General features: G+C 32.8%; 1 protein-coding gene across 7 annotated transcripts in view; it reads right to left on the bottom strand.

The window, feature by feature from the left end:
• The window catches only part of LOC115219652 (transcription factor 12), a 171,008-nt gene that overhangs the window by 136,739 nt on the left and 15,944 nt on the right, over positions 1–18,325 (bottom strand). For all 7 annotated transcript variants that reach the window (XM_036509591.1, XM_036509592.1, XM_029789826.2 and 4 more), the window contains exon 3: positions 16,463–16,541. In XM_036509591.1, the coding sequence (XP_036365484.1) occupies positions 16,463–16,541 (79 nt within the window). The remainder of the gene's footprint in view (positions 1–16,462; positions 16,542–18,325) is intronic.

Raw genomic sequence — 18,325 nt, 5'->3', positions numbered from 1 at the left:
CTATGATGGTATAGGTTAGACAGTTTGAAAGGAGCCGGCCAGGTAGAAGACTATCCTAACACCAAGCACTCCTCAGAGTGGACAAAGTGCTTTTTATGTGACACCAGCACAGGTGAGGTCAGTTTGGCATGGTTTTTACTGCTGGATGACCTTCCAAATGCCAAACATTTCACTTTTTTAAATGTAAGCAGTTATTTGTGCAAAAATAATGCACATGTGTGGGTGTTAATTACATGATAATATCTAAAGAAGATGGCGAAAAGAAAGATGTTAGTATTAAATGCAATAGTAAAAAAAAACACACACAAACAAAAATTTTCTTCCAGCTCTTTGCAGCTTATTCATTATAAAATTTACAGGTAAGCTTTAACTACCATAAGAAACAACATTCATGTATGCATGTATTTCAACACATGTAGGGTCAAAGTTGGCTGCTGCCTTTTGTTCTATACAGATTAGTCTGATGGGTGATCATATGATCAAAACTCAATGAAAAAAAGTTGAAAAATATTTCTCATTTGATCTTGTTGGTATTTTGGGACCAACAATACTTGCAAAACGTTTACTATTTAGACATTCTTCTGTTAATATTTCATCCAAGTCACTTGATGAAACTTTGGAAAGATCTAAGTCAGACATAGAGTGTTCATGGAAGAAAGAGTTTCCAAAGCTTTATCTGCCACTGATTCCTCAATTGAATCATTGAATAAGTCGTAAGTTGTCACTCAAAGAATGATTACTGGCTATTCTTGAGAGAAAATTTCAGTTAAAAAACAAACACTAAAACAAAAATCTCAAAGATTCAGCAACATATGGATCAATGTTAATGAACATAGCAGAATATAAATAAACAACAGAGGAAGGGATTTAAGTTTCCTTCTTTCAATGAGACACTGTAACTTCTTTTGACCCTTTTGCAGTTAAACCAGCCATATCTGGCCCAAATATTTTACTTATTTTATGTTCAAATTGACCAGATTCAGCCACTTATATTGACCCTACACTGCCATTCTAAAAACAATCACATCGTTGAAATTTCAACATAAGATAATGTGTGATTCATTCAAAACAATGTGAATGAATATGCATTACATTTGACAGAGTAAACTGAATGTTAAAGGGTTAAAATGAATATCAACAAGGATGGTTCAGTTTGTGTGGTTTCAGATGGTATAGGACTGATGGATAGGATATAGTGCAGTGCAGATTTGTGTCATAGAGACTGTTAAGATTTAATATATAATATGTAAAGAAGAAATTATTTTAAATGATCCACTAACAGTAAGATAATACCTCAGTAACACTATATATTAAACAATTTGTAATGTTTTTCAAGCATTAACTTGAAGTTATTTTGAACAAGTGTCAAAGTGAGATATATTTCTTAAAATTATGGGTGAGTTACAAGATACTTAGTTTGTACAGCTATTGTATAGAAAAAATTTAATACAATGTCATCTAATCATTAACAAAAGGTTATTTGCATTACCATAAATTGTTTTCGAAAAGCATTTTCTTTAGCTTAAATTACAGGTAAATTTAGGTATCATGATTATAGCCAAGACAACAAAAATCAGAATGAATGTGGTACAAACCAAAATGTTAGAAGAAACATCTAAAACCCAACAACAGAACGAAGGGACAAAAGCAATATTATAAAGACAATGTTAACTATATGGACTTCACAAATGAAATGATACAAGACAGAAACACATGAAAATGTTTGCTGCAACCCATTCAACATATCTAGTGGGTGAGAAAAAAAAAAAAAGAAAGATATCTTGGTGCTAATAAATAACCCATATCAACTGCATACAACTACTAAAATCAAACAAATTTCAAATCCAGAAATTTAGGACAGATTTCAGAGAGGAGATTGGAATTCTTGCTGCAACTTATAAATAAATGTTTCTAGATTTATCTGCACTGCATTAACCTTTTTCTTAACATCCTGCTGGAAATGCCTTAACCCTTTAGCATTCAAATTATGCTGTCAAATGCAATGCTTATATATTCATGTCATCATCATCATTTAATGTCCGTTTTCCATGCTAGCCTTGGTTGGACAGTTCAACCGGAGTCTGGGAAGCCAGGAGGCTGCACCAGACTCCAAATCCTGCATTATCTTGTAGCTCTGAGATTTTGTTGAGGTTACAGTTAATATTTAGAATGATATTGTAGGGTTAGTGTGAGAGGCCAGATCTGACCAGTCTGAGCACAGAACAGGTAGAATATTTTGGCCAGATATGGAAAAATTTAAATACCAAAGGGTTAAAAATGGTCTTCTTTATTCAATGTTTATAGTGTATTTACTTGTGGTCAGATTCTAAAAATGACAGTAGTGCAGAAAAGACACTTTCTTTTAATGAAGTATTCATCTGTGATAAAAACTGCAAAAATTCGGCAATAATAATAGCAAATATGGCAGAATGTAAATAAATGAAAAGAGGAATTAAAGTTTTTTCCTTAACTTCTTTAAAGATATAAACAAGATTGGTGTGATTCAGGGTGTTACAGATAGTATAAGGCTGACAAATATACACTCTCAGATGGATTCATGTAGTACAGAATGTTAAGAGTTAAATAAAGAAAACTAAGTTTGTGATTAATTGCTACTAAATATATGGAAATGAAAACTTTAAGTATAAAATCTATCATTTATCATACATTTTTTTAGGATAATAAATCACTAACAAGAAGAAAATTAATATTTTACACATACAAATAGGTAACTGGTATGTATGTTTGTTCACAAATGAATATTGTTGAGCCACAAGAGGTGATGTTACTGTCACTTCTCTTGTCATGCACTACCTTTATGCCTTAGAAGATGCATTGAATAAGTAATCCTTTACTTGAAAATCAGACAAAGGTGTATGACAGGAAGGGCATCCAGCTGTAAAAACAATGCCCTGATAATATTCATCTAATTTACACTAGCATAGAAAACAAATAAAGAAATATATATCATCATCTTAACATCTATTTTTCTGTGCTCAAATGGATGTGAGGGAATTTGCTGAAATTTTTCTACAATCAACTGCCCTTCTTGTCACAGATTGGAAACAAAAGACACTGCTTGCATGAAGGTGACATTCACTTACAACTATCACACAATGTCAAGCCAAAGAGACAGTAACACACACAGGTAACCATATATACACACACCTATATAAAATAGATTTCTAGAAATTGAACACAGCAAATGTAGAAGATATTGCTCTCCAAATGGCACATATCAAACCTAAATGGAAGGTAAGGTATTATTTGTATACATGTGCTTCGAAGAAGAAAATACAAGAAAAGCCATAAAAGCACAGAACTAGGAGTTTAAATATTGTGGAGATTGGTTATGTGTTGTTTTGGTGTCAAAATTTACAGCGTATTGGTTAATAAAAATTCATTTCACAAAAATATATAAGTTAAGTTTACTATTTCAAAATTTTTATAATTGCCATATTTTCAATAAAAAGTGTTGTTAATGGGCTTTAAATATATATATATATGGATTAGGTAGTGTATGAGAAGAAATGAAAATTCACTGATATGGATCAGTAAGTATATAGGTTAGGAGTACAGGAAACTGTGTGTCTGTATGCATACACACCATTTGGTGATTTGATACAGAACGTAGTGGATAAGTGTATGAAGGTGACATAACCTTCCTTAAGTTTGCTTGTCCATAGTAATGACAATTAAGCTATTGTTTTATCACAAATATTTTTATGGAACTAATGTGAGAGGATGATTTAAGTAGGCTAAGGAGTATCTTTCTATTCTATAAAAGGGTTTTAATTTTTAATTTCCTCTCCACAAGATGGATAATTTCAGGTAGCTGATATAAATTATTTAAAATTACACCATGCAGAAATTAAAAAGCTAAAATGTGTATATTAATTTAATTTACATGCAGTGGATAATAGATGTGGTAAAGGAAGGGGGGGGGGGAGATATTTAGATGTGATGACAGTGTTAGTAGAACTATAATGCTCCATTAGTTCTCATTTCCAACTAGTATAAGAAGCATGAGGTGACTGAGTAAGGACTCATTCAACAAGAGCTGGGTTGTCAATATCAACAGACTTAACAGCTGCAGGAGCAAAGTGGGAGCGAAGACTGAATATCTACCTGGAGTTGTTTACTTTCCTGGTGCTACTTCTGAATAATGAATTCTCTTAAGTCAGTAAGAAGTTGATAATATTACTGAATATCAGTTTCTGGTGACAAGTCAATATACAAAAGGACATGTAAACAGAAAGTTTGGTTTACTTTAGCAATGGTTCATCATTTTCATCATCCTCACTACCTTTACTGTCACCAGTAAGAGCTTCTTCTACTCTTTCTCCTTCAGAATCTGATAGCATCTTCTGTAACAATGTTTCTCTTGCCCCTCTAAAATCCACAACAAAAATCACTTGCCTTGAATTCTTCAAAATTGTATTCTACCTCAACATTTACAATCCCCACAAGCACTGATTAGAGTGGTAATCTTCAGTGTCCTCCATGAAACTGCTAAACTGAATATTGCTTACTTGAAGTTTTAGTTTTTTTTTTTTTTTTTCTTATTTTAATTTTTTTTTTTGTCCTAGTGTCTCTTCTATCACAGTGAGAACTTCATTCAGACATCATTTGTAGTCTACAATTATACAACAATCTATTGATGGAACTGTGGCAGTAACATTGAGTGGTAAGAGCATACAACTTATTTTCTCATCATTACTGACAAGATGGTGACTGTCTGAGTCAGCAGGTGCATTGTCAAGAATTAACAGCAGAGAATTTGAAGACATCTTACTGGTATTTATGCATTTCAGGAATGAAATGTGAGAAAAACCAGTTGTTAAAAATGAGCAAGATTTCACAACAATTTATGATAAATAATAATGATAATGATGCACTTGTACATCATATCTTTCAAAACTCACAGATGTGATGACTTTCCAGCCATCACTAATTTTAAAAGATACATATTGTCTGTGTTTATATGTTTGAAATCAATGCACACATGCTCTTTTCTTGATCTGGTGACAGTCAAAGAATTCTGCACATATCTTCATGACATGGAAATGAAAGCCCAGTCCACGGAATGTTGGTACCCCATGTTCCCTAAAACTTCAAGATCCAGTTATTGGCATACAAAGTCATGATATTTATTTGGGAAATGAGGCCAGCATCATTCTCCCTGATTTGCTGAAACATGGCTGCATCATGAACAGCAAGTGGTACACTGATATGCTAAAAAAATGTAGAGAAGCCATTAGGAGGAAGAAGACTGAGCAAAGAAAGGATCTACTATCACTATTTCAATGCACAATTAAATCTCTGTCAACAAATCAGGCAATTAGCAAACTGGGCAGGTCAGTGATACCCCATCGAGCAGACAGCTTGGATGTGGTGCCTCAAACTTTCACTTGTCAAACAGCATGCACCTAAAATTTTTCAAAGGGAATTGGAAGGTTGGGTTCAGCGGTGGTAAATGCATAGCTTCTGAGGGAGACTATGCTGATCAAAGCCTTTGTAAAGAGATCTAACACATGCAGTGTGAACAACTCATACCAGTTAATAAAAGAAAGCTATGCACACTTTTGCATTACTTTTATAACAATCCTTGTATACATAGATATACCATACACATATATAAGCACAAACATATATATATGCACACACACACGTATATATTACACATATGTAAATGTTAAAATAATGTTATTTTAAGGCAGATTTAAGAAATAGTGAGCATTTATTCTCTATACTGAGGGTAGAGTCAAGTTTATTGTGAAGATCAAGTTTCACATATCAGCTCATTCAACCTTTACACATAAATGTATGAGTGCACATGTGCGTGTGTGTTTGTGTGTCTCCTTTTGACATTGAGAGATAGTTGTCAAAATGTGTCACTGTCATACATGTGGTGTCATTTGTTTGGGTCTTCCATTGAGACATGTTCAGTCAGCCGTTGTGTTAATCATGTTGAAAAGTGTGAGGGAAATATCAACTTGCTTGGAAGCAGGCATGAGTTGGCATCCAGTCATAGGATATTTGTCTCAATGAATTTCATCTGACCCATGCAAATATGAATAGAAATATAGATATACAGACTAAGATATATATATATATATATATATATATACACATATATATATCATCATCATCATCGTTTAGCGTCCGTTTTCCATGCTAGCATGGGTTGGACGGTTCTACAGGGGTCTGTGAAGCCAGAAGGCTTCATCAGGCCCAGTCAAATCTGGCAGTGTTTCTACGGCTGGATGCCCTTCCTAACGCCAACCACTCCGTGAGTGTAGTGGGTGCTTTTTACGTGCCACCCGCACAGGTGCCAGACAGAGCTGGCAAACAGCCACGAACGGATGGTGCTTTTTATGTGCCACCGGCACGAGGGCCAGGCGAGGCTGGCAACGGACACGAACGGATGGTGCTTTTTACGTGCCATCGGCACGAGGCCAGTCGGGGCGGTGCTGGCAACGGTCGCGAAACGGAAGGTTCTCTTACATGCCACCGGCACTGGTAACACATCTGCAATTTCCATTGATCGATTTCGATTCTGATCCTCATATATATATAACAACACATATAGAGAGAGATGGGTATCAGAATTTAATAACCATGTTCCTTGCTGGCATGGGCTGGATGGTTTAAGAGGATCAGAGCTCCAAGGACTGCATTAAACTCAAGTGTCTGTTTTGCCGCGGGTTCTATGACTGGATGCTCTCCCTGGTGCCAACCACTTTACAACGAATAGTGGGTGTGCTTTTTTACTTTTCTTCTTTTGACACCAGCACTAGTGGAGTCACCATGCAAGTTGCAAGACTAAGATCCCCTTCAACTGAGTGAATTCTATTTCATATCTTCAGAGTAGGTGACTGAGGTAACAGGCTAGTCAGTTCAAAGTTCTGACCTTCAAACACAATGCATTAAGACTCATTTATCAAGGATGATAGAAAGGGAAGTCACTTTGGTTTCATGTTAAGATGGAAGTCACATGTTATATGTTGATACACACACATTCAGCATTATAATTTTTATCAACAAATATTTCTTAATCAGTGATAAATAGACAATATAATCAGTCAATCTAATGTGGTCAAGGCAAAAAAAAAAAAGAAAAGAAAATTAATAATAAAGCAAACCTATAACAAAAGCATCCCAAACATGACCAGCATGTCTTCACTTTTTTTTTCTTTTAAAATGCATTTGGTGCGTAATTTAACATTTTCCTTTTGTTAGAGAGAGTAGAATGTGATGTAAAGGAGATTCGGCAGCTACATCTAGTGAGTGAAGCAACCATGAAGAGGTTCCCTTGCTGGCTCATGACATAATTAGATAAAAACCTTCTTCCATACAGATTTGATAGCACAGAATTGAAATACACATATTGCATTGCAGACCTGTCAAACCCATGGCAATATGAGAAAATACACTAAACTGATCAGCATCATCAGATCATGAATATTTAAATATAGGTGACCAAGCCAACTAGTTGGAAAAAAGATAAAATATATTTAGTTTTCTTTGACTAGATGTTATAGATGCTAGCAGGTACAGTAAATTAATTAAACATCTATATATGTTTCTTTTCTTTTTTTTTTTTGTTTTAAATCAAGAGACATTAAAGTTCAGCTCAGTGAGATTTCATGTGAAAACAGATAGGAAATAAAATACTCTACTGTATTTTATTCAGCACTCTATTATAATTAATATAATGTGTATGTTTAAATGTTTTGTGTTTTACAGTTGGTCATCAAAACAGGGTTCATAGAGTTGAATTTTCAAATCAAAATTTCAAAGTATTTTCTAGTGCTAAAATATTTTTATACTTCAACAGAACAAATAAAATAGATGACACTATGAAAAACAAACTACCAATAAGTTAAATACAATACTTCTTGTACTTGACTAGAGATCTTGTAGAATTCAGTTCTATATATAACCTAACCATTATCTTTTGATCTTAGAGGATAAACTGAACTTTTTTTTAAAGTATTAAAATCACATAGGAGTTATTAAATTCAGCATCCTACAACCAGTCCAGTAAGCAGTTGCATGTGTGTGTCTTTGTGCTTTCATACTTTAACACTGATATTTCACAGCTGGAAGTACTTCCCAGTAGTAACCACTTTAGTGTAAAATGAGATGGTATTTTTATTACTATATAAGCAATAATATAAGAATATTTAGAAAAACTCAGAATCTCTTTTTTGTTTGCTTTCTTTTTTTTTTTTTTTGTATCTCTTCAGACCTATATAGAAGTGTACAAATATACTTTCAGAAAAAGTTGGGGTTTTTTTTTCCCCTTCATTTTTTAACAGAACACTAGCTTAACTTCCCTTTCAGAATTACTTCCCCAAATATATCATATCAATGTAATACACTAACTTCACTTTAAAATGTGCCAATTGATTCAAAAAGTCCCTTTCCATCACAGACAATCGAGTAGACTAGCAAAGCATAAACATGAACTTCATGTATTGTAATTAATTCAATTAAGCAAATAACTGGTAAAAATCGGAATTCGCTCTCATATCTCTCTATAGATATATATACATGTGTGTGTGTGTGTGTACACAGAGGAGGAGCATCTATTGTGACTACAGAGACTCACATGTGAATGACAGCCCAGCTGCAGTGACTGTGTTTAAAGGGGCTGACCACCATTCCTTTCCTTGCAGGGATTTTTCCATTAATTTTGCTTTTCTTCATCAGTGAGCCTCAGCCTCTTCTCTTGTCTTTTTAAACCCTTGCCTAGTTCCTATCTCCAGTGGGAGCAATCATCAGCAATGTCTGCCCACTTTTCAACTTTTGTGTACAGAAACTTAATAATATTTCTCTTGCAGACATCTATGAAATGATGATGGAATTATCCATCCATAGTCCTCTTGCTGGAAGCCAGTTTACCATACAGCAAGTATTGGAATCCTCACATTTAACATCCAATGTATGTAGCTCAGAGAGTTGGAGCATTGTTGCTGAAGAAGGACGAGGAGGCTGGGTATCTTGCACAACACAGGATCTGCCTCATTATACATACATAACTTCTACAAAATGCTGTCCAATCTCAAATTCATGTCAACTATTTATCAACTTCTTTGCTAAATATATCACCATAATCATTTTAACCTGTTAGCATTTAAACAAGCCATATCAGTCCAAAATATTCTACATGTTTTATGTTCAAACCAGCCAGATGCAGCCTCTCACACCTACTCAACAATGTCCTAAATATAAGCAATCACATCATGACAATTTCAAAGCTAAACATTATGGGTAAATAGGCATTACATTTGACAGAATAATCTGAATGCTCAAGGGTTAAGTACTATTTCCCACATTTGCAATATATGAAGAAGTCTCCACTCTAGAGTAATTTATTAGATGCCTCAATACTACTTCATTTCATCAGTAAATTAAACATTCTCAAAATTGGTCTAATAGTTCTTCCACAGTAATCTTTAATTTAACATAACAATTTAACATGTGTACCTTCCAGTGCTAACTTTTAGTATTTTGCCACTCATCATATCTTATATCATTGTAGTCATCGCATCTATATCTATAGAATGCCTCTGGTATTGAGCCACTCTCTCAACATACCTTAATCCAACCTATTTTGCACAATTAGTGAATCATACTAAATGCATTTCCTGGAACACTCAAAACATGTAGTCTGTATCAAAGAACCAGATGCAGTTTCAGATGAATTAGTATGAAAAATGTTGAATGATTTAGTATCACTAACAACAACAACAACACTGGATTTTCATTTTTCCATTGTGGCATGTTTGCAATAGAGAACCTTCAAAGGATCTTGACCCCTATAATTCAAAGCATCAGAATGTCCTCTATTACCGTTACTGATGCACTTGAAGGGTTTGTTTTGCATAAGATTTACAGCCTGTTCCTCCGCAACAGCAGAAGTTAGATTATACAATATGCAATTCTTTTAGAAAATTTAAAGTTTAAATTGAAAACAAAACTAAAATAGTATCATTCAATTTGTTTTGCAGGGTGAAGCAATTTGTATTATAGAATGAGAATACAAAACTAATGTATTAAATGTAGATGTTAACAAGTAACAATTTGATGTAGTGAAGGCAATAAAAGAAGTTAAATTAGAGAAGCTGGCAAGCAAAAATGATTGCAAGAGACCAGAATACAATTAGTTAAATAATGGATTAAGACTGACATACATAAGAAATTAGTAGTGCTCAGGCTACCAACATGCACATATCCCTCTTATTCAACTAACGAAAACTACCTCATTGAAGTTGATATGTACAGTAGCCATGGTGTGTAAAACTAATATAACTATTTAATTTTTATTTCCATCAATAAGAGCAACAGGCCAGTAATAAGAAGGATCATTCCAAGCGTATCTCAGACAATCTTAAGTAATGGAACCAAAAAAGTAAAACAATAAATAGTTGTATATCATCTAAAAGAGGCCACACAAACGGCTAGGTTCTGTATTAAATGGTTATGATAACTCAGAAAGAGACTCAACAACATTTAATATAATCACAACATTTATTACAGACATTTTCCTGAGAAAACTGAAGATTTCATCAGACTAATAATAAACTGATGATAGAATCTGAAAGCACTTAATGAGGGGTAATAAAGTACAGAAGTGTTATGACTAGCTAATAAGCTATATGAGTGGAATAATGACTATACCTTGTGTCAACTTCACTGAATGTTGCAACTTCAGTACAGAAAGTAATTAGCTTATTTAAAACTGAAGTCAGAATTTTTATGACAAGTAAATTAACAAGAGGAACAGGGACACATGTGAATGCAGTTTTATTCATGAAAATACAGTTAATTATGAAATTACAAGGGCTTTCTTATATGCAGTAGAATGCTACAAAAATGTCTCACATAAAAATATTTTATTCAGCATTCATCATGAATTTTTGTATATCTTCCCGTTACCAATTTTAATCCCATGTTCATTTCATAAGAACTAGAACCAACATGCTACCTTAAACATAGCATTTTGATAGTGAGACAAGTTTTCATATATACAGAGTATAAAAGAGATGAACTGGGAGAATCTTTAGAACAGTTAAAATGAATCTAAAACCTTGGCAAAACAACACTTTAAATGCAAGTATATGTTGAGCAATATTTCAGAGACAGCAAAATAATCCTTCCCTTTCTATAATAAGCACAAGGCCTGAAATTTTGGTGAGCAGAGCTAGATGAACAGGCTGACCCCAGTTGTTCAAATGGTACTTATTTCACTGGCCCCAAAAGAATGAAATGCAAAGTCAACCTTGGCAGATGCCAAGCATTTTGTCCAGCTTGCCAACAATTTGCCAGCTTTCCACCTTTGAGAGAGAGAGAGAGAGAGAGAAAGAAGCATTCCATCCACCACTATCTTGTCTTTTTCCTATGTGCAGAAAACCTTGATCTACATAATATAATGTATCATTTTCTAAGGCAATAGGGTATGCATTGATAAACAGACTTGTCAGCTACTTTTAGCAGATCAAGAATGATTTTGATCAAAGATCTGATCACTAAAACAACAAGAAACTATTAGAAGCACTGAACAGCAAACTAGTAGACACATACATGCACATAAAAAAAAAAAAATGGCATGCAAATAAACAGAGATATGTACTAACAGCTTTCTTTTATTCCTAAATCCCAGTGTGTGTTTGTTTTCGGGATTAATAAACCAAGGCAAATATCTATAAAGCACTTGGTAATGTATGGTGTTATCACCAATTAAAGATGTGATTTTCTCCATTCTTGCTTTTGTTTTATATATTCATACACACACACACATACACGTTATATATATATATATATATATATACTGTGAAGACAAATGGCTTAGTGGTTAGGGTGTTGCACTCATGAATGCAAGACCAAGGGTTCAACTCCCAGACCAGGGATTGTGCTATGTTCTTGAGCAAAGCACTTCATTTCACATTGCACTGCGATCATTTCGTTATCTGACATGTGGCATCTGTTGCACCTGTACAGGTAATGTCGATTTGATGGAGGGAGTGAGCTTATGTATATACAAACATTGTTCACTATAAACAAATCAACTGTGTGGTTGCTCGGCAAGAAACTGCTGAACCCTCATACATTGTCCAACAAACGGGAAAGTCCATGATATGTAGAGAGAGAGAGAGAGAAGCATATACATACATACATACATTGGCATATTTGTGTGCATGATCTTTCTACATGAGTGTTCAATTGCTCATCTATCAATTAGTATAGCATGGTGTTGAGTGATTGACAATATATAAAGTTGATAATTAAGTGTAGTAATTAGGTGATACAATTTTTATTGTATCATCAAAATTAAATTCTTTCGGTGCAATGTTCTTGTTTATGTATATTTGTTATGTAATATATCAAACACTTCAATAATGTTAGGTTCACAGACGGCTAAAGAGGATGCACAGTTGCTGATAAAATCTCAATTAAACAAATGAAATACAGTAATATGTCAGTTTACGAGGACCCGCTTTATGAGACCCCAGATTTATGAGTTTTCACGAGTTTTCGTTTTACAAGATTTCTCCAGGAATAAATTAACTCATATTTCAATGCATTACTGTATGCTCAGCTGTTCCTTGTTGTACATACAGATAAGTTGTTTACAGCTCTCAATATGTACATGTACAGTGTTGGTTAGAAATATCTAAAGATATTCTGTAGTACAGTATAGCAATATAACAAAACGCTTTTAACACAACAGTAACTTAATATATATATATATATATATATATGCTCGAGTGTGTGTGTCTGTATGCTTGTAAAACATGTACACATACAATGGTAACAACAAATAGGATTCAATGAGATCAATAGCAGCTAGGCTGCTATCTCAGAGTGGATATATCAATCTGTGTACAAACTTAAGGAAAAAAAAAATTAAAAAAAGTAACCTTAGCATATGAACTATATTCTGTTAATTACAGTACTGATATCAAATTTTGATCACTAATAATATAGTGTACTGTCCAACAGGTAGTTTGAACTTTCACTGCTTTCTGACAGAGACTCACTTTGTTATTGCCATTCCTTCTGCACACAAATATTTTATAGTTTGGCTTCATTCTGAAGTCAAATGAATCTCTCTCTATATTTTTCAATTCTCTAAGTCTATTGCAAGAAATAGTTCCTATTGCTGCCTTTCATTCGCTATTAACTGGGAAAAATCATCAAAGTAAAAATGACATATTTGGCTGGTTTTCAGAGAATGTTAGCAAAATCTGGCAACAAGATCTCCCCATAATCCAAGATGAATCTCTTTACTTTGGTCACAGGGTTTCTCATTGATATGTATAAATGTATCTATCCCTGTATGTATACTGCATTTCTTTATGTATGAACAAAAAGAAGCTAGCATACAAACTGTAATTTCTTTGTCATCTTATATTTCCACCATCTAATATTAGCTCACCCAGCAACATAAATGCTATTTATAAGCACACTACATATTTGATGTGCTGAATATAAAACATATACAAGTAAAATCATCATACTTTTTGATTGAGATAATCACAAAATAATAATTCAAAACCTCATAGATACTGAAATAATTAGTTGAGTGAAAATGCAGCATAAGAAAAAATAAAAAGTTCCAAAAATCGACTTGAGAATCATAAACAACGATGTTTACATTTCATTACTGGATCTTGATCTAAACTAACACTGCATGAAAGTAGTTTTTTCTAAAGCATATTTATTCCTAGTACTTTCTAAGGTGGATACAAGTCTCAAATGGGTTTAAAAAATGAATTATGTCACATTCTAATAATAATGCTGAACACCTTATAATAAATGCAGAAGAAACCTTAAACAATAGATGATATAAGATGCTATCTTTGACAACAAAAACAAACCAGCTAAACAAAATAAAAGAAAGATCACATTGTTGCACCTGCTAAATCACTAATGACTTAAAAACTTTATCAAAATCACACATCCTAAATGTTTTGACAACATACTTGACAAATTCTGTGTTTTTGTAGCTCGGAAGTCAAATATTAAGATTTCACATGGTAACAAAGCCAATCTTGACAATTTCACCAGTAAGACCTTTAGAGAATTGTTAATTTTTAAAAAATTAAAATCCTGTTGAAGCCAATTTTGGTTGATGAAAAGAAGTACCAGTACTTTACTGAGATAATTAAAGTGGAGAAAAACTAAATAGAAACTGCAATAGTGATCTTGTGCATTCTTAGTAAGCAGACATTTTATAATGCCAAAAACAGCATTTTTCATTCAAAGCTGAAGTAAAATAACCAAACATAGAAAACAAAAAAATATAAGAGATTAGATAAGAACCAAAGTATATGTAAGTAGAAAGTGTAGTACCATTAAGCAAATCAAGACTGATGATAAAGACATTTGAAACAGTACAACTATAGTTATTAAAAAAAGTCTTTATTGATAACAACTAATTTATACTTTTATAAAAAGACAGGCCATATTTTACATCTGTAAACATTCATAGGTGACAATATAAGACTATGATTGAAAATGTCTAAGTACAATCCAATGTGTGCATGAAGGAGAGGTTGTGATGATAGGAACTGTGAATAAAAACAAGAATAAAAAGGATAACAACTTGCTTCTGAATTGAAACAGGAGTATATGGGAAAAGCAAATAGGAAATTGTGTAACCTGAGCCACCAAGGAGAGTTGAGCCAGTGAAAAGCAGAGGACAATCAGTGGAAATATATTTTGTAGAGCAGTCAAACATTTTACAAAGAGATATATTCATGTTTCTTAGCAATACATCTTCAAAGAAGCTAACCAAAATCTTTTTAACATCAATGGCCAGCATTTGAAATAGAGTATTAATGAAAAAAAAAAGACAGAAGAACTGCATGAAGACAAACTGATTTATGATGTTGATCAGTGTATTAAATACTCTTTTCTAACTCTAGGCACAAGACTTGAAATTTTTGGAGAGGAGGCCAGTCAATTAGATCGACTCCAGTATGCAACTGGTACTTAATTTATCGACCCCTGAAAGGATGAAAGGCAAAGTCAACCTCGGTGGAATTTGAACTCAGAAAATAAAAACAGAGGAAATACTGCCAAGCATTTTGCCCGGTGTGCTAACATTTCTGCCAGCTTGCTGCCTTATCAGTGTATTAAATACTATCACAGTAAACAGTTCCCGACAAATCTTAAAACTAAACACTATTTTTATGTTAAGTCATTTTCAATTATCACCGTACTCTATTAGTAAAAACTGGTGGAATCATCATATGGCAGTGATTGACTGTTGTCAAATCAATCACTACTCTAAATGGTCCTAATTACAGCTCAAATTAGAAACTGTAACAACTCAATACAGCTTTATCTCATCTCTTTTCTAAAACTGAACCAGATGTAATATCCCAATTATATATTTTGAAACAGCTTGTAGAAGTACATGTTATCTATCAAAAGTAGTTATAAAACTGTTACAACAAACTGTGCCAGAAAATCAAGTCAAAAATTTCTGACCAGAATAACTTAATTTGCAATAAATCACAATAAAAGGACATGTACAACTGCCCACAAAATTGCAGCTCAGTTCAAGATTCCCTAATGTTGAAAATATTATTAGTTAAATATCAAAAATAAATCAGTGTAAAGTAATGCCAATATATGAGGCATGAAATGAAACTGAACTTTTCCTTGATATCTAGAAGTCAGAGTTCATCTTTCTCTCTCTCTCAACTATTTAGAAACTGCTATGGAAAAAAGTGAAATGAAATTACTTAACCACAAATCAAATCTGCATTGTAAATTCAGATAGTACTCACACAAATATTATAAAAAATTTGTACTCATTTTGATCATCTAAATTCTATTGGACAATTAATCTCATCCAAGCCTATTTTCTAAAATCTATAAATTATAAACAAAACCAAAGGGTACGACTTTTATCAAAAATCTAGTTTTTAAGTGTGATGGTGTTGTAAATATGGCGCTCTTACTATCCAATCTAGGACTCTCCAAAGCTATGTATTAAAATTCAAATTTCCATTTCAATAAATAATGAATTATTTCACTCAGAAGATTTTTTTTTATTATTAAACTTGTAATCCAAAAGCTACTTTTAGCTACTAAATTAAAAGAAATTGAAATCAAAATAGCTTCCAGCAAAAAAAGATAAAATATTTTAATGCTCAATTTGAAATTATACACATAGGCAATGAAAGCAGTTGATGTTACACAAAATAAAATTAAATAAAATTAAAATTAACAAAAAAAATCTAAAAAGTAATGATAAATCTATTCCAGAAACCAGTTTAAAATATTTTTTTCGATAATCTAATTTAATATACATTGAAAATATGAAACCTTTTGCACATAGAAACAAACTGCGTATGCAGAAAATTCTACTTCAGTGTGATGAAAACAGAGGTGATAGTTCAGTGCATTAATGTAAAATAATAATAAGTGTTCAACTTACTGCACTAAAATCAAGTAAATCACTAAGTTCTTTATCTGTAGCAATATTCATTCTGTCACCAAGAGTAAACTGTCCAGGTCTGTGTTTAAAAAAAAAAGAATAAAAAAAAATTAACAAATATATTATAACATGTATTCAGAACTGCAAAGCAAATTGTAGAAAAACAAAATCTTTATCATAGCAACAATATCAGCTTTCCTTATGTTCACAGCAACAAAGATAGGACTTCTCTACAATATGTTGATTTCTAAATAAATACATAGAGCAGATTTTAAATGTAAATTTAATCCTTTAGCACTGAAACAGGCCATATCCGGCCCAAACATTCTACCTCTCTCATGTTCAAACCAGTCAGATCTGGCTTCTCATACCTACCCTATAATGTTATTCTAAAAATAATCAATCACATTATCAAAATATTGAAGCTGATGAGATAGTATGTGATTAATTCCAAAACAATGTAAATAAATAAGCATCATATTTGACAGAGTAATCTGTGAGGCAAAAGGGTTGAGTAAATGAGGCAATATATAACTACTACAAGAATCATAGATGAAACAGGACACATACTCAAAGTGTAGTCATGTATCTTGTATTTAGTTATATCTACAGGAGTTTGGATCTACAACAAATAGGATGTTCTCTGATGACTCATAAGGTCACCATGATAAAACAATTTCATAAATAAATAAACATTGCAGTGCCTCTTCTTGATCTAACCATATACACCTATATATTTTAGTTTCATTTAATATCCAGTTAATTCATTATTATTATTATTACTACTATTTTGTAAACTATAACCACTTTACTACCAAACAATTCTTAGTTGAAACTAGGTTTCAATTTTATCAGAAGCAGTAAAAATGAAATTATTATCTTACTAGTCAGTTACTAAAGAAATGCTTTGACCTGGATATTATAGGTGTATAACACACACACAGGGTGAGCTCCACACTTATTAAAATACAATAAATTCGATGAGATTGACACCTCTACAAGCTAGGGATGACCACTTCACAAACTCTAGAAATAGTAAATTACTAAGTGATATGCAAATTACAGCAGAAAATCTCCCTTGTTCATTACCCTTTTCTATTATATGCACAAGGCCTGAAATTTGAGTGGGGGGGGAGTTGATCAAATTGACTCCAGTGCTCAACTGGTACTTATTTCAATGACCCCAAAAGGATGAAAGGCAAAAATCAACTTGGTGGATTTGAATTCAGATTGTAAAGCTGGAAGAAATGCCACTAAGCATTTTGTTTGGCAAAGTAATGATTCTGCCAGCTTCCCCTGTTTGTTATCAAAAGTAATTCTGAAAGCTTTCATGATAGTCTACACTTCCAAATAATGATATCTTACATAGGCACAAGGCCCAGTACTTGAGTGGTTCTTTATTTTATCAAACCCAGAAGGATGAAAGACAAAGATAACCTGGGTAGGATTTGAACTCAGTTTGTTTCCCTCTCTAACAATTTTACCAATCCATCATACACTGTAATAAACTATTTCCTTACATCACAAACAATATTTAAGTTTTCAGTTTTCTATCAGGCTGTATACTTTCCATACAGCTATTTTTTCACCCACTGTATTCCATAACAATATAGAAATGATAGTGATGCTTTTTAAAAGAAAATGAAAGCTATTTAAAATTAGAAATCAATGTCTGAGATTTAAATACTCCTAATGTACTTTTTACTTAATCATAAGGTATGAATAAACACAACTGAGCATTCAGCTAAAAGAAAAAAAAGAAAGAAAGTAAAAGAAAAAAACACAATTATGAAAATTGTTAAAACATCTAAAATAGTAATGGACACAAGCAGATATTTTAGCATGGTTATATACTGCCTTTTA

The sequence above is a fragment of the Octopus sinensis genome, linkage group LG15, assembly GCF_006345805.1.
Source record: "Octopus sinensis linkage group LG15, ASM634580v1, whole genome shotgun sequence".
Classification (NCBI taxonomy): domain Eukaryota; kingdom Metazoa; phylum Mollusca; class Cephalopoda; order Octopoda; family Octopodidae; genus Octopus; species Octopus sinensis.
This window is presented reverse-complemented; position numbering and strand designations above follow the sequence as displayed.